Genomic DNA, 20,926 nt, shown 5'->3' on the forward strand with positions numbered 1-20,926 from the left:
CCCAGTCCAAAGGCACCATATCTCTGCTAAAACACAAAGTGGGGTTCCCTCACGCTCCGGGCACCAGGAACATTTCATTTCCTGACTCACTGTGGCAACGTGGAGAGAGGACAAGTAAAAGAAGAGGCTTACGAGGATTTCGGCTGGATTAGGTTGGACAACTTGGGTTGTTTTCTCTGGAGTGGTGGAGACTTGAAATAAAACCACAGGTTGAAATGTCTAATAGCAGAGGGCAAGTTGAAAAGAGAGTTTTGTGTAGAAGTACACAAGGGTGGCATGAGGGATGTGGCTAGAATGCACTACGAGAGTGGCAGTGGAGGCAAATACAACAGAGGCATTTAAGAGGCTGTTAGTCATGAGTATAGTATGCAGTGAATGGAGGGATATGGATATTGCGAAGGTAGAAGGGATTAGTTCAGTTCTCTGCCTAATTAGCATGACAAAACATCGTGGTCCATGGGGCTGTTTGCGTGCTGTACTGGTCTTATGTTCTAATTAAACCCCCCCCTATAACGTTGGGCACCTATTCACCAGCTGTAGTGAATCGTGTCTCAACTCCCAAATGCACAGATCCTCATGTACATTCGGTCGCGGAAATGGAGTGACGGACAGAAGCCGTCGGGAGCTACTCACAATAATCCCAGCGTATTCCTCATTCTCAACCAGGGCATCGTGCAGCCAGACAAAGTCCTCGTGCTGGCGGATCACCGAGAAGTCAGCTTTCTTGAAGGATGGCAAGGCGGTCTGTACAAGGAGAAGACGAGCATCAGTACTTTGCTCTGTGACACCGTCCACCCCCCCAGGTCTGACACACCCTGGGCTCTCAGCTCAATCCCAACTCACTGGGTTTGGTGGGCAAGTCTCCCTCTGACCACAGGATGGGAGATCAGAGCAGCGAAGAGAAAGTTCTGCAGAAATCCGTTAATCTGGCATGCTCTGGACAGATATTGTTATTAATATTCCATATTTAATTGAAATTAAAAACAGTAACATTCCACTGAACCCTGTACATTTAAAAGGAGTGCTGATAAGAGACCCATGTCTTTTAAAAAGAGCACAGGAGCCTGGAGAATCGAGCCAACATCTAGTGAGCCAGATCTGGGACTTGAAAATGGAAGCAATGTGAATTTGTAACATTGCAAATATAACAACAGTTTACTCTGGAAAAGCAATAGCTTTCTACTGTAGTTTCCTATCACTGCAAATGCCTGAGAGGCCTAAAGCTCCAAAATGGTTCTGCAAAAAGCACCATTTCAATTGAACCCCAGGACCAACATACACACCTGCACCACCTATCCTGTGTCATATTCATGGGGCAACCCCAGGCCAAGCATCAGATACCACAGAGAGGCTGTAACATGCTCTGAAAGATCACTGTTATCCACACCACCCCAGGTCACTCAGAGGCAATAAGACCCAGAACAGCAACGTAATCACTTCTACAGTAATACCAAAGTTTAAATGAAAGTAAATTCATTATCAGAGTATCATATACTACCCTGAGATTCATTTCCTTGTGTACATTCACAGTAGGTACAATGAAACACAATAGAAACAATGAAAAACTACACACAACCTCGTGCAAAAGATGACAATGTGCAAATAAAAACAAATATTAATAAGTAAGATTGAGAACATGAGTTGTATAGACTGTGAGAGTGAGTCCATAGATTGTGGAATCAGTTCCGAGTTCAGGTGAGTGAAGTTATCCACACCAGATCAGCAGCCTGATGGTTGAGGGGTGATAACTACTCCTGAACTTGGTGGTGTGGGACCTGAGGATCCTATACCTCCTTCCTGATGGCAGCAGTGAGGAGACAGCGTGGGCTGGATGGTGGGGGCCCTTGATGATGGAAGCTGTTTCTCGGTCTAGCTTGTTCATTGTCATTCTACAGTGCACGAGTGTAAAGGAGAACAAGATGATTGTTACTCGGGATCTGATGCAGCAACATAAAAAACAATAAGTAAATATAAAAGCAATTCTATAAAACACAATGTGCAAGTAACTGAAATTATGGGACCTATAATCATTACCGTTAGAATTTCAGGTGCCAGGAAACCAAGCTCATCTTCATTTACTTATACTAGCCAGCCAGCTGCACTGCTGTTCCACAAGGAGGCAAGACAGCCTCCTTGCTTCATTGGCTTGTCAACAAATACACTCAAAAACTTCTACAGATGTACCGTGGAGAGCATTCTGACAGGCTGCATCACCGTCTGGTATGGGGGTGGGGGGTGGGTGACTCCACAGGACCAAAAGAAGCTGCAGAGGGTTGTAAATCCAGTCAGCTCCATCTTGGGTACTAGCATGCCCAGTATATCTTCAGGGAGCAGTGTCTCGGAAAGGCAATGTCCATTGCTGAGGACCTCCATATGAAGGCACACACTCAGTGATTGAGGAACAGAATCTTCCCCTCTGCCATCCGATTCCTAAATGGACCCTTGGAAACTGCCTCACCTTTTAAAAAAAATACAGCATTTCTGGTTTTTGCACATATTTTAATCTATTCAATATACGTAAACTGTAATTGATTATTATTTTTATTTTATTATTTTTTCTCTTCTACATTATGTATTGCATTGAACCGCTGCTGCTAAGTTAACAAATTTCACGTCACGTGCCGGTGATAATAAACCCGATTCTGACTTGCCTGCCATAACTCCAATTCGTCACACAACTGAACTAACTCCGAGATCAGGAGAACAAAACATCTCTCCTTCGGTGTCTGGGTCTCTGGGGACATCACCAATCAGGGTCGACTGAGCTGCTGGGAAAGTATTGTTTGGGTCATGTTCATGTAAGTGTTTAGATATTGTTGTATCCTTAGGCGGCCATTTGACTCATCAGGCACCTCCCAGCTCTCGATGGTGCACTGCGAGTATATGGGTGAGTGGAAGAATCCAGCCCAGAGAGTAAGGAACACGGGATTAGTGGAAATGGGTCCTTAGTGGTTAGCATAGCCTTGGTGGGCTGCAAAGCCTGCATCTGGGCTACAGGACCCCAGCACCTCCCCGACTTCCATTTCCCTGTACTCCTCAACCTACTCGTGTCAGAGACAGAGCACCACAGCACAGAAAAGGCCCTTTGGCCCCTCTTATTGTGCCTAGCTCCACTGACGTGCTTTTGGACCAGATCCCTCTATATCCTTCCCATCCAAATACAGGTTTCCCCCGTTATCGAAGAAGCGATTACCAATAATTTATATGGGAAAAATTTTTGAGCGTTCGCAGTCCCAAAAAATAACCTACCATATCATACCAAATAACACAAAAAACCTAAAATAACACTAACATGTAGTAAAAGCAGGAATGATATGATAAATACACAGCCTATATAAAATAGAAATATTGTATCACAATGTACTTTCACTTATCAAAATCTGAAAGACAGTGAGCTGAAATCAGCACATACACGCGAGCACTCGTACAGGCCTACGCACACAACTGCCCGCACAAGGCTTCACAATCATGGTAGTCTTTCTTGGGGTAAACAAACGTATAAAGTGGGCGTCTTTTTTTCATAAAAGCAAAAATCCTGTTTGGTTAGCAAAATCAGGTACCAATGTAGGTCTTTCATAACAGCGAGCTGTCGTAAAGTGAACACTCGAAAAACGGGGGCCACCTGTACCTTTCCAAACTTCTCTTGAATGTTGCGATCAAACCCACATGCATCACTTCCACTGGCAGCTGGCTCCACTCTCTCACCAGGTTTCTCATGTTCCCCTCAAACATTTCATCTTTCACCCTTAACCCATGACCTCTGCTTCCAGTCTCACCCAACCTCAGGGAAAAAGCCTGCTTGTATTCATCTCATCTACACCCATCACAATTTTATATACCTCTACCAAATCTCTCCTAAACTCAAGGGCATAAAGTGCTCAGCCACTCCTCCCTCACTCATTCTTCCATCAAGCCCGGGTGCACAGGATGAAAGATCAAGCACCGAGGGTCAGGATCGACTCCAGGCCTCTAAAGCTGACAAGCCGAGGCATCAATGGCTGCCTGACCTCAGGGAAAGATCTCTCAGCATAATGTAATCCACTGTAAAGGAAAATGTGTTTAAAAATCAAATCTTGCCTCTGCCCACACCCAGAAGATGGCCTGGACCTGCAGGCAGTTGATGGGAAAGTGTGGGGAATAAAACAAGATGTATGCTGGATTAACAGGTGCTCAATTTCCAGCACAGACTCAGTGGGCTGAAGGGCCTCTTTCTGACTCCAGAGATAAAGATTATCTTTATTTATCACGTGGACAGTAAAACAGTGAAATGAGTTGTTTCAGCGACGATTGTGCTGGGCAGGGAGCAAGTGTCACCACGCTTCCAGCACTGACATCGCATGCCCTCATCTCACTCACCGTAAAACTACCCATAACACCCTGGGAAGGGTTTCACTGCTCACGCAATGGTCTTTCTGCATCACGTGAGGCTTTCTGTGTTATGGTTAGAGAAAACCAGTGCTTTGGAATGTGAGCTGGGTCCTGGGTCGGCAGGAGATGGAGAGAGACGACACTGTAGCAAACCGGTCGAGGGCTCGACCCGGTGGGGACCGTGATTCGATGGTGCCGGGGCCAACTGAGGATCGGTGGATGTGTGTGACTTTCAGAAGAGTTGAGCTCCAATCCATGCCCGTTTGACTGTTTAATGGACCCTTTGTTTTTCCCTTTCTTTTCTTTACTTAAGATTCATAAATGGAATCCCTTTAATCGCATGCACCAAGTTGTACAGGGTAGCAAATTCCACACAGACCGGGGTTTGGGGTGGGAGAGCAGTCTCAATCTCATGGGTTTGGCGGGACCAGAGTGTGTACTCCTTACAGAGTCAAGGAAATCAGACAGTTTCATATGTCCTTGGAATGTGGGAGTCAACCTGCAGAGCCACGGGGAGATGGGTACAAATTTCTTACAGAAAATGACAGAAATGGAACCCTTATCACTGTAAAGTGATATGCTAATTGCCATGCAACCATGCCATTTTGGTAAAGTCATCTCAACTTTGCCATCAAAACAAAAACCCATTGTTACCCAAGTAGCTTATTCTCATCGAAATCACTAATCCTGCCTATCTTAGCAGTGGAATGGGGGATTCAGTACTTGCTTCTCAAATACAAAAAAATCATGTTTAGGATATATGGCTGGCCTTTTATATATCGGTGAGACCCGATGCAGACTGGGAGACCGTTTCACTGAACATCTACACTCTGTCCGCCAGAGAAAGCAGGATCTCCCAGTGGCCACACGTTTTAATTCCATGTCCCATTCCCATTCTGATATGTCTATCCATGGCTTCCTCTACTGTTGAGATGAAGCCACACTCAGGTTGGAGGAACAACACCTTATATACCGGCTGGGTAGCCTCCAACCTGATGGCATGAACATTGACTTCTCTAACTTCCGTTAATGCCCCTCCTCCCCTTCTTACCCCATCCCTGATATATATTTTTTCCCCTCCCTTTTTTTTCTCTCTGCTCATCACTCTGCTTGTTCTCCATCTCCCTCTAGTGCTCCCGTCCCATGATCTTTTCCCTTCTCCAGCTCTGTATCCCTTTTGCCAATCACCTTTCCAGCTCTTAGCTTCATCCCACCCCCTCCGGTCTTCTCCTATTATTTTGCATTTCCCCCTCCCCCCACTACTTTCAAATCTCTTACTATCTTTCCTTTCAGTTAGTCCTGACGAAGGGTCTCGGCCCGAAACGTCGACGGCGCTCCTCCCTATAGATGCTGCCTGGCCTGCTGTGTTCCACCAGCATTTTGTGTGTGTTGCCATGTTTAGGAAGATGTGGAGAAGGAGTAAGGACTGGAGAACTATACTGGTCTTTTTACAGAGCCACAGCTGTTGAGAGGAAACAAACAATTGCGTGCATCTTTCTACACCTCCTCACATATTTGTGGCATCATTGGAATGAAGTTCAGATTCAAGCTTATTTATCACATCTACAATTAAACACTGAGATGCATCATCACTTGCGTTAAGAAACGACAAACCCGGGGTGTGCTGGGTGGGGTCCAACCGCATCACTGCACACTCCAGCATCAACAAGAGCACGCCCATAACGCTCGGCAGAACAACCCAGTCCTCACCTCTCACCCAGGGGGCTATCGGACCCTGGTCTTCCTGCCAGCTAAAGCTCCAACTCTGGAAAACACCGACAACTCGCTGACCCTGGGGCAGCCACCAGTCTTTGCTCAAGCTGGTCTGTTGCCAGGACATCCCAGCCTCATCCATAGCTGTTGCTAGCCTTCGAAGGTGGAGCAGAGACCAAAGTCGGATGATTCCAGCTCGGCCTCTAATTCCCCGCGTTCGGGAGCTTTGTGAACTTCCAACAACCAAGAGGCAAACACGAGGAAATCTGCAGATGCTGGAAATTCAACCAACACACACAAAATGTATGTAATTATACGTAATTCTCCAACATATTCCATGCAACGTATAATTCTCCAACTTCTGCCACCTCCAACGGGATCCCACTACCAAGCATATCTTTCCCTCCCCCCCCCCCCACTTCTGCTTTTCGCAGGGATCGCTCCCTACTCGACTCCCTTGTCCACTCGTCCCCCCCATCCCTTCCCACCGATCTCCCTCCTGGCACTTATCCTTGTCAGTGGAACAAGTGCTACACCTGCCCTTACACTTCCTCCCTCACCACCATTCAGGGCCCCAGACAGTCCTTCCAGGTGAGGCGACACTTCACCTGTGAGTCGGCTGGTGTGGTATACTGCGTCCAGTGCTCCCGGTGTGGCCTTTTATATATTGGTGAGACCTGACGCAGCCAACTTTGCCATCAAAACAAAAACCCACTGTTACCCAAGTAGCTTATTCTCATCGAAATCACTAATCCTGCTCATCTTAGCAGTGGAATAGGGGATAAATACAAAAAAAATCGTTTAGGATATATGGCTGGCCTTTTATATATCGGTGAGACCTGGCGCAGACTGGAAGGTCATTTCGCTGAACACCTACGCTCTGTCCGCCAGAGAAAGCAGGATCTCCCAGTGGCCACACATTTTAATTCCACGTCCCATTCCCATTCTGATATGTCTATCCATGGCCTCCTCTACTGTCAAGATGAATCCACACTCAGGTTGGAGGAACAACACCTTATATACCGGCTGGGTAGCCTCCAACCTGATGGCATGAACATTGACTTCTCTAACTTCCGTTAATGCCCCTCCTCCCCTTCTTACCCCATTCCTGATAAAATTAGTTTTTTCCCCCTCCTTTTCTCTCTCTCTGCCCATCACTCTGCCTGTTCTCCATCTCCATCTGGTGCTCCCGTCCTCCTTTCTTTCTCCCTAGGCCTCCCGTCCCATGATCCTCTCCCTTCTCCAGCTCTGTATCACTTTTGCCAATCACCTTTCTGGCTCTCAGCTTCATCCCTCCCCCTCCAGTCTTCTCCTATCATTTTGCATTTTCCCCTCCCCCTCCTTCTTTCAAATTTCCTATCTTTTCTTTCAGTTAGTCCTGACGAAGGGTCTCGGCCCAAAACGTCGACAGCGCTTCTCCCTATAGATGCTGCCTGGCCTGCTGCGCTCCACCAGCATTTTGTGTGTGTTGTTGTTTGAATAACCAAGAGACAACGGCGGCGACTTCTCCTCCAGGGATCAGGCTTTACGCAGAGATCTCCTGATGCCAGTGGGGGGGTGGGGCCAGGGTGCCACACTAGTAGTAGATCAGTCAGCTCTTCACAGCCATTCACTTTGCATATATCTAAATACACTTTGTCAACACTTGAGTTCCATTACCGCCATTGTCTGTAAGAAATTTGTACCAATCTCCCCATGGCTCTGCGGGTTGACTCCCACATTCCAAAGATGTATCTTGGGTAACATACACAAAATGCTGCAGGCCAGGCAGCATCTATGAAAAAATGTACAGTTGGCATTTTGGGCCAAAACCCTTTGGCAGGACTGGTGGGAAAAAAAAAGTTGGAGCAGCAGGGGGGAGGAATGAAGTAAAGAGCTGGGAATAAATAAATAAATAACACAAAATCCTGGCAGAACTCAGCAGGCCAGACAGCATCTATGGGAGGAGGTAGTGACGATGTTTCGGGCCAAAACCCTTCATAAGGAAAAAGCTGGGAAGGTAATTGGTAATAGAGACAGAAGACCCAGGAAGAAAGAAAAGGGGGGAGGAGAACCAGAGGTGTGTGGGCAAGGGGATAAGGGGAGAGGGGGAAAAGGGAATAGGGAATCGTGACGGTGGTTGAGGGCATTACTGAAAATTTGAGAAATCGATATTCATTTTTTAAAAATTAAACAAAATATACTTTATTCCAAAATAAAATTATATACAATAACCATTCAAAGACCGTCAATTAGTTACAGTTGGTACCATTACTGTCTTTACATTTTCAAAGTTCTAATGTTTTGCCAGTCACGTGGCACTTTGTTCTTTCATATTTACATTCAGGGGGTATACCCCACGGGGGAAGGACCCTAGACTGTGGTCCTTCCCCACCGGGCCCTTGCGGTGGCTGCACTGAGTTTGAGTGCGTCCCTCAGCCGAGAGTGTGCCAGTCGGCAGCATTCCCCCACGGACATCTCCATGTGCTGGTAGACCATCAAGTTTCGGGCTGACCAAAGAGCGTCTTTCACCGAGTTGAACGTCTGCCAGCAGTACCGGTTGTTGGTCTCGGTGTGCGTCCCCGGGGTTGGAGGCTGCCCAAGTGGAACATGAGGCGCTGTTTCTCCAACCTGAGTGTGACCTCATGACAGTGGATGGGAGATCCCACTTGTTCTGCGCTCGGCCAAGAGGTCTCCTAATCTCCACCGGAGGCTGTGTTCGGTGTGAACACAGGAGAGGAGTCGCCCCACCTGGAAGGAGTACTGGCGGCCCGGTACGATCACGTAAACGAGCAATAAACATCAGCGGGCACATTACACCCATAATATAACGTCTATTTTTGGTGATTAACAAGCCCCGCTTGCGCAGGGCAACAAAAAATTGCCCGAGACTCTGAGCGTTCCTCTCCACGGAAATCTTTAGTAAAAGGCGAAAGATTTATTCGATCTGAAGAGAAACCAGAGAACTGACAATCAGCCGTCGCCATTCTCTCCCCACACACCCCCTACCCCTCTAAAGTTAATGCGACCCGCTACATTTGTCACCAGAATCACAACGGAACAGAAACAACACTTTAACAAATCTTCTCAGAGCAGTAAAAGGATTTTGTACAAACGCGAGCAAATCAAAAGAGGAATTATTATTCCTGCGCATTGGCGCAAAGCATTCTGGTATGTAAATGAGGGGCGGGCGAGCATGTGCAGCCTGAACTTCACTGCTCTCCGTTCCCATCTGCTCGCCTCCCTCCGCTATTCCCCTTCCCTTACCCCCCATGTCCTGTCCCATCAGATTGCCCCTTCTCCGGCCCTTTACCTTTCACCAACTTCCCCCCATCACCTCTCACCTTGTGTTTATTCTCCCCTCCCCCCTCTAACTCTGACATCTTTTTCCCTCCACTCCTGCCGAAGGGTCTCGGCCCGAAACATCGACTGTACACTTTTCCACAGATGCTGCCCGTCCTGCTGAGTTCCTCCAGCATTTTGTGTCTGTTGCTCGGGTTTCCAGCGTCTGCAGATTTTCTCTTGTTAGTGACTGAACTTCCAGTGGTTTTTTCCCTAGTGTGTCGTATTTTACGGAGAACAAAACCAGGATCAGAACGTGATACTCGGGGAGAGTGCAGATACTGTAAATTAGAATTTTAAAAAAATCAAAATAAACTATATTTACATAAAACATAGAATAGTACAGCGCAGTACAGGCCCTTCGGCCCACAGTGTTGTCCTGACCCTTAAACCCTGCCTCCTATATAACTCCCCATCTTAAATTCCTCCATATACCTGTCTAGTAGTCTCTTAAATTTCACTAGTCTATCTGCCTCCCCCACTGACTCAGGCAGTGCATTCCACTCCCCAACCACCGAGTCAAAAACATTCCTCTAACCTTCCCCTTTGAACTTCACACCCCTTACCTTAAAGCCATGTCCTCTTGTATTTAGCAGAAGTGCCCCGGGGAAGAGGCTCTGGCTGTCCACTCTATCTATGCCTCTTAATATATTGTACACCTCTATCATGTCTCCTCTCACCCTCCTCCTCTCCAAAGAGTAAAGCCCTAGCTCCCTTAATCTCTGATCATAATCCATACTCTCTAAACCAGGCAGCATCCTGGTAAATCTCCTCTGTACCCTTTCCAATGCTTCCACATCTTTCCTATAGTGAGACAACCAGAACTGGACACAGTAATCCAAGTGTGGCCTAACAAGAGTTTTATAGAGCATTACATCGCGTCTCTTAAACTCCATCCCTTGACTTATGAAAGCTAACACCCCATAAGCTTTCTTAACTACCCTATCTACCTGACAGGCAACTTTCAGGGATCTGTGGACATGTACCTCCAGATCCCTCTGCTCCTCCACACTACCAAGTATCCTGCCATTTACTTTGTAAAAAAAACTCTGGGTTTCTCTGGGTTGAACTCCATCTGCTACTTCTCAGCCCATTTCTGCATCCTATCAATGTCTCTCTGCAATCGACAATCCTCTACACTATCCACAACACCACCAACCTTTGTTGTCTGCAAACTTGTCAATCCACTCTTCTACCCCCTCATCCAGGTCGTTAATAAAAATAACGAAAAGTGGAGGTCCCAGAACCAATCCTTGTGAGACACCACTAGTCACAACCCTCCAATCCGAATGTACTGTCTCCACCAAGACCCTCTGCTTTCTGCAGGCAAGCCAATTCTGAATCCACCTGGCCAAACTTCCCTGAATAGAATGCCTTCTGACTTTCTGAATAAGTGGAATGAAAAATTTCATTTCATTTATATGAAAATTACAAGAAAAAACTGTGCAATACCTTTTCATTGTTACATTCACAGTCAATGTGTTACAGAGTGTTCAATTCCATTCATTAAAACCAATAGGACTGTTGCCACTGATGTGGCCCCTGGGGTGTTTCACTATTACATTAATTGTGGGGCTTCCTCACCGACCGGGCCCCACTCTTTTAGTGTAGGGTCGATGAACCCTACACTGTTGTCCTTGCAGAGGCTGCACCAGGTTTCAACTGAGTCCCTCAGCCCGTAGCCTGGAATGTGCCAGTCAGCAGCATTTCTCTAGGGCCTCCTTGATATACTAGTGCAGGATTTATGTGCTTTACAGAAGCCACGGCCATTACCAACAAAGCAAAAGCAGTCACCTTACACTGACGTCACTACATCAGATGCCGGCTCCTGAAGTGAACACAACTCAAAGACAGTGTTTGTGAATAATTTCTAACAGTTTCTATTATGAATGATATGTGTCACCCATTACACCAGCCCACACTCTCAGCCCAAAATGGGAAATGGCGGCAACACTCAGACCATAAAACAAGGAGAAAGTGGAGGCCATTTGGCCCCTCGTGCCTGACCACCTTCAGTAAACTCATGGCTGCTCTGACCTGACCTCAGCTCTTTCCTTCTGGCTCAGCATAACCCTTCACACTCCTGGAGACCAAAACTCCACCATTCAGCCTGGGCTGCAAAGATTTTACCTGCAATATCTGCTGATCATCCACTTTCAGCAATCACATGCACCCTCTATACCCCCTCCCTTACCCAGAATAAAAACTACAAGAATAAACCACACAACCTCTTTCATTCTTATACGACACAGTTAATGCTTTCAGTAATGTTTTATTGTACACAGGAACTAGCTCCTCAATGTCCAGTGTTAGAAGGGCTTTAGACAGGGCATTGCCATGAAATACTTGCTTTGGCCACAGCAAGCTTCAATGTAACCCCGAAGACCATAAGACACAGGCAGAAACACGGCCTTTTGACCCATCAAGTCTGCTCCATCATGGCTGATTATTTTCCCTCTCAACCCCATTCACCTGCCTTCTCCCCATAAACTGTCACTTTACCAATTCTTGAATTGAACTTTTGCTTTAATATACCCAATGACTTGGTCTCCACACCCCATTGTAGTGATTAGTGATAGTGATTCTTCATCCTCTGGCTAAAGAAATTCCTTTTCATCTCTGTTCTAAAGAGACATCATTGTATTTTGTGGCTATGTCCTCTAGTTCAAGTCCAGGTTGTGGAGACTCTCCATGACGTAGATTCTGAGATGTTCAATATCCTATAGGTTTCAATGAGAGTTCCACTAATTTAGAATGACATCAACGCTTCTCGTCTGTTAATTTTTTCATCCGTAGGATAATTCTTGAACAGCTTGAGTGATAACACGTCGGAAAGATTAGTTCAGTTCTTGTGCTGGAAGAGCAACAAGCCCCGGGTAGACCCCAAGGTGTTTGGAGAACCCACCATCCAACCTAATAGGATTCAATTCCAACGAGTGCAACACCTATCGCTATCTATTTTTGGTGATTAACAAGCCCCGCTTGCGCAGGGCAACAAAAAATTGCCCGAGACTCTGAGCGTTCCTCTCCACGGAAATCTTTAGTAAAAGGCGAAAGATTTATTCGATCTGAAGAGAAACCAGAGTGAACTGACAATCAGCCGTCGCCATTCTCTCCCCACACACCCCCTACCCCTCTAAAGTTAATGCGACCCGCTACATTTGTCACCAGAATCACAACGGAACAGAAACAACACTTTAACAAATCTTCTCAGAGCAGTAAAAGGATTTTGTACAAACGCGAACAAATCAAAAGAGGAATTATTATTCCTGCGCATTGGCGCAAAGCATTCTGGTATGTAAATGAGGGGCGGGCGAGCATGCGCAGCCTGAACTTCACTGCTCTCCGTTCCCATCTGCTCGCCTCCCTCCGCTATTCCCCTTCCCTTACCCCCCATGTCCTGTCCCATCAGATTGCCCCTTCTCCGGCCCTTTACCTTTCACCAACTTCCCCCCATCACCTCTCACCTTGTGTTTATTCTCCCCTCCCCCCTCTAACTCTGACATCTTTTTCCCTCCACTCCTGCCGAAGGGTCTCGGCCCGAAACATCGACTGTACACTTTTCCACAGATGCTGCCCGTCCTGCTGAGTTCCTCCAGCATTTTGTGTCTGTTGCTCGGGTTTCCAGCGTCTGCAGATTTTCTCTTGTTAGTGACTGAACTTCCAGTGGTTTTTTCCCTAGTGTGTCGTATTTTACGGAGAACAAAACCAGGATCAGAACGTGATACTCAGGGGGAAAGTGTAAATTAGAATCCTTTTGATCAAAATAAACTCCTTGTAATGAAAAATTACAAGCATACACGATGCAATACCTTTTCATTGTTACATTCACAGTCAATGTGTTACCGAGTGTTCAATTCCATTCATTAAAACCAATAGGACTGTTGCCACTCATGTGACCCCCTGGGGTGTTTCACTATTACATTAATTGTGGGGCTTCCCCACCGACCTGACCCCCCTCTTTCCTGTAGTGGATGAACCCTACACTGTTGTCCTTCCTCGAGCCCCTGCAGTGAGTTTCAGTGAGTCCCTCAGCCTGTAGCCTGGAATGTGCCAGTCGGCTGCCTTCCTATTGGGCCATCTTGACGTGCTAGTGTAGCATTTTGTGAATAAAACACGAGATTAGTTTTATGTGCTTAACAAAAGCCATGGCCCAACAAAGCAAAAGCAGTCACCTTACACTGACGTCACTACGACACCGGCTCCTAAAGTGAACACAACTGAAAGACTGTTTGTGAATAATGTCCAACAGTTTATATGAACAATATGTGTCACCCATTACAACAGCCCACATTGACAGCCCAAAATGGGAAATGGTGGCAACACTCAGACCAGGTGCAAGCAGAGGCCATTTGGCCCCTCGTACCTAACCCCCTTCAGTAAACTCATGGCTGCTCTGACCTGAGCTCAGCTCTCTTTCCTTCCTGCGGGGTTTAACCCTTCACTCTCCTGCAGAACAAAACTCCATCGTTCAGCCTGGGCTGCAGAGATTTGACCTGCAATATCTGCTGATCATCCACTTTCAGCAATCACATGCACCCTCTATACCCCCTCCCTTACCCAGAATAAAAACTACAAGAATAAACCACACAACCTCTTTCATTCTTATATGACACAGTTAATGCTTTCAGTAATGTTTTATTGTACACAGGAACTAGCTCCTCAATGTCCAGTGTTAGAAGGGCTTTAGACAGGGCATTGCCATGAAATACTTGCTTTGGCCACAGCAAGCTTCAATGTAACCCCGAAGACCATAAGACACAGGCAGAAACACGGCCATTTGACCCATCAAGTCTGCTCCATCATGGCTGATTATTTTCCCTCTCAACCCCATTCTCCTGCCTTCTCCCCATAAACTTTGACACTTTACCAATCAAGAACCTATCAGCTTTTGTTTTAAATATACATAATGACTTGACTTCCACAGCCCTTTGTAGCACACCCTATCCTCGTTATATGCTTCTTCAGACAATACGGATTCACAGTTATGTGAGGAACCTATTGCTACCAACGTCTCCTCATATGCGTTCAAAACTCTCAGTTATGTGAGGAGCACTGCTTTTCCGCCAATACAAGTCAGGTGCGCACGCCTCACAATCTCACTCCTGCCAGTCTCGCATTGGTTTTGGCAAGGTGTGGGTGTGCAATCTCGCGCTCTGAAACTTTTGTTGGTTTTACCTACGTTGCAGTGATTTTGTGCTTGAAATACTTAATTGTCCCTCCTAGGTGTCCGACGCCAAGTCTTGGGCCATCAGCCGTGAGGCAGAGAACCGCTTTAACACTTGAAAAAAAGTTGGAGATTATTAACAGCGTGGCATCAGGTGAAGATAATACAGCTCTGGGACACTACCACTGGGAACAGAATCTTGCCTTTAAAGTTCTTCTGTTGCTTGACAATGCGGCAGCCCATCCTAAACATTTGGACAGTATTCATCCTAATATAACAGTGTGTTTCCTGCCGCCTAACACAATATCGCTGATTCAACCGCTTGACCAAGATGTGATCCACATTCAAGGCATTTTTTTTTTAAACGGCAAATTATCTCTCAGATGCTGCAAACAACAGAGGATTTTGAAAATCTCGGGATTTGCCAACGGTGAGGGATTGGTGGAAGTCGGAACACTTGGCACAGATGGCGATGGACATGGACCCACGTTTAGAACGGAGTCAGCACTTCAGTCATTCCCTGCCATCAACCCTTCTTCCCCACAAGCAAATTTACGCTGAAAAACCGAGTGCTGCCAAGCAAACAACCCTCACCACTTTCTTCAAACCGGTGTCATCTCCGGCTGACAGCAGTTCTGAGAGTTCTTCCTTCTCCCCTTGCTGTGCTTGATATGATCCCGACAATCACAACCATCCACCTTATCCACGTAAAGCTGCCCGACACCACAACAACCGCTCATCTCCCAGAGCGAACACACCTGCCACTATTGGTGAGTACTGTACACCCTAGTATGTTAACTTAATGATTTATTACATTGAATAATACCTTAAATTGATGAAATATAATATGAATGTTGCCTTGTGGTACTGTTTTTGTGTCGTATTGGTATGAAAATGTGAATAAATTACAGATAAAACACACTTAGGAAGCCCTCTGGAATGCATCCCGATTTTCACCATTTAACTAATTATTCGCATTATGCGTCGACTGCAAGGAACATATCCCCCACATATAACAAGGATAGGGTTAATGAATTCTTCAGATTCATCACCCTCTGGCTAAAGAAATTCCTTCTTCTCTTTGTTCTAAAGAGACATCATTGTATTTTGTGGCTATGTCCTCTAGTTCAAGTCCAGGTCGTGGAGACTCTCCATGACCTAGATTCTAGGCCTTTCAATATCTGATAGGTTTCAAAGAGATCCCCACTCCAGCGAGGACAGGACCAGAGCCATCAAACAAACTGCTCACAGCAGTCTGACCAACGTACACCTACGCAGCCCGTAATATGTCAGAAAGGTTCGTTCACTCCTTGTACTGGAAGACCAACCAGCTTTGGACAAAGCCCAAGGTGTGTGGAATGTCCACAAGTGAGTCAAGACACTTCATTCCACACTCAAATCTAAGAAGCACCATGCAGGTGAACAGTAAATCACATCTGCTTTTCACGTAAGAAATTGTGAAAAAAATTGCCTGAGACTCTGAGCGTTCCTCTCCACGGAAATCTTTAGTAAAAGGCCAAAGATTTATTCGATCTGAAGAGAAAGCACAGTGAACTGGTTTGGAACAAGAAGGCAGCGGGAGAGCACCTAAGGATTTCCAGCGGGAAGACATTTTGAGTTCTCGGGGGAAGAGAGAGGCCAGACTGCGCAGGCACGTGACGTCAGCCAGTTGAGCACAAACAGTTTAAAAAGAAGGCAGCCATATCCAGTGGGCAGCGGAGTGAGAGGCATCAGAGTGAAAGGGCTTTGGCTCAACAGGCTTCGGCGGTAACGGGATGAGGCGAGGCAGTTGTTGATTGCAAAAGGTGGTAGTATGTGTGTGGGGCTAGTTTTCTGTGCTCGGTGTCAGATGTGGGAGACCCTGGAGTCTCCCGGCGTCCCGGTCGGCCACATCTGCACCCGGTGCATCGAGATGCAACTCCTAAGGGACCGTGTTAAGGAACTGGAGATGCAACTCGATGACCTTTGTCTGGTCAGGGAGAGTGAGGAGGTGATAGAGAGGAGTCACAGGCAGGTGGTCACTCCAGGACAGAGAAATGGGTCACAGTCAGGAGAGGGAAGGGGAAGAGACAGGTACCAGAGAGTACCCCTGTGGCTGTACCCCTTGACAATAAGTACTCCTGTTTGAGTACTGTTGAGGGGGACAGCCTACCTAGGGGAAGCGACAGTGGCCGTGCCTCTGGTACAGACTCTGGCCCTGTAGCTCAGAAGGGTAGGGAAAGGAAGAGGAAGGCAGTAGTGATAGGGGACTCTATAGTCAGGGGTTCAGACAGGCGATTCTGTGGACACAGGAAAGAAATTCGGATGGTAGTTTGCCTCCCAGGTGCCAGGGTCCGGGATGTTTCTGATCGTGTCCAAGATATCCTGCGGTGGGAGGGAGAACAGCCAGAGGTCGTGGTACCTATTGGTATCAATGACATAGGTAGGAAAAAGGAAGAGGTCCTGACAGAGTTAGGAAGGAAGTTGAAAAGCAGGACCCCAAAGGTAGTAATCTCGGGATTACTGCCTGTGCCACGCGACAGTGAGAATAAGACTATAATGAGGTGAAGGATAAATGTGTGGCTGAGGGATTGGAGCAGGGGGCAGGGATTCAGATTTCTGGATCATTGGGACCTCTTTTGGGGCGGGTGTGACCTGTACAAAAAGGACGGGTTGCACTTGAATCCCAGGGGGACCAATATCCTGGCAGGCAGGTTTGATAGAGCTGTTGGGGAGGGCTTAAACTGGTTTGGCAAGGGGATGGGAATCAGAATGTGAGTGCAGGGATTAAGGTAGAAGGACAAGGACATGATGCTAAGAGTTCTGAGTTGATGAGGAAGGACAGGCAGGGGACGGAATATAATTGTCGCTAGTTAAAGGGGTTGAAATGTGTCTATTTCAATGCTAGGAGTATTAGGAACAAGGAGGATGAACTTAGAGCATGGATTAGTACATGGAACCACGATGTTGTGGCCATTACTGAAACTTGATTGGACGAAGGACAGGATTGGATGATGCAGGTCCTGGGGTTCAGGTGTTTTAAAAGGAATAGGATGGGGGGTAGAAAGGGGGGGCAGTGGCATTGCTGGTCAGGGATAGTATCACATCTATAGAAAGGGAGGATGCTGCAAAGGGAGTGTCCACTGAATCGGTCTGGGTGGAAGTCTGAAATAGGAAGGGATCAATCACTGTGCTGGGAGTAGTCTATAGGCTCCCAAATAGCCCTCAGAACACCGAGGAGCAGATAAGTAGGGAGATTTTAGAATGGTGCAGGAAATACAGGGTAGTAGTTATGGGTGATTTCAACTTCCCTCATATTGACTGGCACCCCGAGTGCAAGGGGGATAGATGGGGCTGAATTTGTTAGGTGTGTTCAAGAAGGATTCCTGACACAGTATGTGGACCAGCCGACGAGAGGAGAGGTGATACTGGATCTAGTTCTGGGTAATGAACCTGGTCAGGTTGACAGACCTCTTGGTGGGGGAGCATTTTGGTGAGAGTGACCACAACTCCCTTAGCTTCAGCATAGCTATGGAAAGGGATAAAATCAGACAAAATGGTAAAGTGCTTAACTGGGGAAGGGCTAACTTTGAAGGGATGAGGCAGGAACTAGCGAGAGTAAATTGGAAACAGATGTTCAAAGGGGAAAGCACAGAAGTAATGTGGGAGAAGTTTAGGGACCAGTTGAGCTGGGTTCAGGATAGGTTTGTCCCACTGAGGCAAGGAAAAAATGGTAGGAAAAGGGAACCGTGGCTGACAAAACACATGAGGCAACTCATCAAGAGGAAAAAAGAAGCATATGTTAGAAATAAGAAGCAGGAAGTAGGAGGGGCTTATGAGAAATATAGGGTAGCCAGGAAGGAGCTAAAGAAAGGACTTAGGAGAGCTCGAAGGGGGCATGAGAAGGCCTTGGTACTGAGCTGCATCTCGAAACCTACACCTTTCCAAGCGTGGCACTGGAAGATTGGTTGAGTGGAGAGAATGGGGTTGAGCTGGGGGGGGGGGGGTGGGACGGGACATCAGGTTAACTGGCTGTGTGTATAGACAGAGCAATTCCAAAATTCAACAAGGTTTTCAATTCTCTTATAACACGGAGTGGTAGCTCACTGTTTGAAGTTGTCCGCACTGTAGATTTAAATACGTGGGGTGGGGGAAGGGAAGTGATGATCAGGTAGATTACCACCCACTTGAGCTGTTCCAGACCCTTACACACTCGGGTGAAGAGCAGTGCTTGGTGTTGAAGGCACAACAGCCCTATTTTGCAGGCACTGTGACGGGTCAGAACATGCCAAGTTATCAGGCGGTAGAATGCTTGAAGGCTGACGCAACAAGGCATGCACTTTGAAACAGCAACCGTCTGCTTCGTAAGCGAACAGTGTTGACAACCAAAGCAGCACTAATACTCAAAGTAACCTTGTTACCAAAGTACGGTATACATTGCCAAATCCTACCTCGATTCATTTTCTTACAAGCGTTTACCAGAAAATACAGTATTTATGAAAAACTATAAATAACGAAGGCTGACAACCAATGAGTAAATAATAAAAAAAGTATATAAATAATATTGAGTTATGGAGTCCTTGAAAGAGTCATGTCAGTGTTGAGGTGAGTGAAGTTATCCACTCTGGTTCAGGAGCCTGATGGTTGAAGGTAATAATGGTTCCTAAACTTGGTGGTGTTGGGACCCAAGGCTCCTGTACCTCCTGCCCGATGGCAGCATGGCCTGGATGGGGGGGGGGGGGGGGGGCGGTCCTTGATGATGGGGCTACATGTCGAACTGGTTGATTACTTACATCCTTCGTATACATGAGTAAAAATCTTTACATTACGTCTGTCTAAATGTGCAGTTACAATAATTTATAATTAGTATGTACAACAGGATAGTCAATAGAACATAGAAATACAGTTGTATCAGCATGTATTAATCAGTCTGATGGCCTGGTGGAAGAAGCTGTCCTGGAGCCTGTTGGTCCTGGCCTTTACGCTGCGGTACCGTTTCCTGGATGGTAGCAGCTGGAATAGATTGTGGTTGTGGTGACTCAGGTCCCCAATGATCCTTCAGGCCCTTTTTACACACCTGTAAATGTCCCGAATAGTGGGAAGTTCACAACTACAGATGCACTGGGCTGTCAACACCACTCTCTGCAGAGTCCTGTGATTGAGGGAGGTACAGTTCCCATACAAGGCAGTGATGCAGCCAGTCAGGATGCTCTCAATTGTTCCCCTGTAGAAAGTCCTTAGGGGTTGGGGGCATCGAGAACAACATAGAACAGCTAGACTGAACAACCAGAGAGAACTGGGTGCTACGTCTCTTCAAAACATGGCTTCCAGCCACTTCACCCAACTGAGCTGTACAACCCAGGGCTTCATAATTCACCTAATGGACCATACAGTGTCCTCAGGCTAACAGAGAGGTTTGCCTCCTAATCAATGTGGTGCTCAAATGTGACTATCCTGCTGAGTCCTTGCTCGGCCAGCCTGGAATATCTAACAGTTGTCCGCACTTCCTGTCTAAGATCAACTATGCTGACGACGGTCTGCGTCCACCACAGGCAGACATGAAGCCTGCACTCAAAGCACTGTGCTCTCTGGTCAATGGTCTTTAAACAGGAAATCCTGAGCTCTCTTCACTGCTGATGATAACCAGGCCAAATTCAACAGTGTATTACCAAAAACACTACCAGCATGTCTCCCGTTCCACCAGAGTCCCAACCATCAAAGACACGGACTGCCCCCCCCCCCCCCCCCCGGGTAAATCAGCTCCTCCGCCAGCACACAAACTGAAACTGAAACAGGAAGGCCCACTACAGAAAGTAGCACGGTGCTGCTCTGAGTCAGTAACGACTCCGCAGCTGCCCGAGCGATAACAGCATCCCAGGCTTTCTCAGTAAGCGTGCGGAGGACTGTGTACCAAAGAGGACAATCTAGGTGCTGCAAAACTGGAAACCATGGGTGAACCAGGAGATCCACTCCCTACAGAAGTCTAGGCATTGAACTGACTTTATTACTTGCATCCTTCATATACACGGAGTAGAAATCTCTGTTATGTCTCTGTCTAAATGTGCAATTTATAGTTATTTATAATGAATAGTACCTACACCAGGACAGTCAATATAACATAGAAATACAACTGTCAGTCTGATGGCCTGGTGGATGAAGCTGTCCTGGAGCCTGTTGATCCCGGCTTTTATGCTATGATACTGCTTCCCGGATAGTAGCAGCTGGAACAGTTTGTGGTTGGGGTGACTCAGGTCCCCAATGATCCTTTGGGCTGTTTTTCACACCTGTCTTTGGAAGTGTCTTGAATAGTGGGAAGTTCACATCTGCAGATGTGCTGGGCTGTCCACACCACTCTCTGCAGAGTCCTGTGATTGAGGG

At 46.8% G+C, this 20,926-nt stretch overlaps 1 protein-coding gene and 3 non-coding genes across 4 annotated transcripts in view; all 4 read right to left on the reverse strand.

Moving 5' to 3' along the window:
- The window catches only part of snx5 (sorting nexin 5), a 72,901-nt gene that overhangs the window by 31,948 nt on the left and 20,027 nt on the right, over positions 1-20,926 (reverse strand). Inside the window, exon 3 of the mRNA XM_059986436.1 lies at positions 634-744. Coding sequence (XP_059842419.1) covers positions 634-744 — 111 coding nt within the window. The remainder of the gene's footprint in view (positions 1-633; positions 745-20,926) is intronic.
- On the reverse strand, positions 8,914-9,027 carry LOC132403341 (U5 spliceosomal RNA). The gene has a single exon (XR_009515247.1). It is a non-coding gene; the product is annotated as a U5 spliceosomal RNA (small nuclear RNA).
- Positions 12,377-12,490, reverse strand: LOC132403337 (U5 spliceosomal RNA). The gene has a single exon (XR_009515244.1). It is a non-coding gene; the product is annotated as a U5 spliceosomal RNA (small nuclear RNA).
- Positions 16,008-16,122, reverse strand: LOC132403345 (U5 spliceosomal RNA). The gene has a single exon (XR_009515251.1). It is a non-coding gene; the product is annotated as a U5 spliceosomal RNA (small nuclear RNA).

This window comes from Hypanus sabinus, chromosome 12 (assembly GCF_030144855.1).
Source record: "Hypanus sabinus isolate sHypSab1 chromosome 12, sHypSab1.hap1, whole genome shotgun sequence".
NCBI lineage: Eukaryota > Metazoa > Chordata > Chondrichthyes > Myliobatiformes > Dasyatidae > Hypanus > Hypanus sabinus.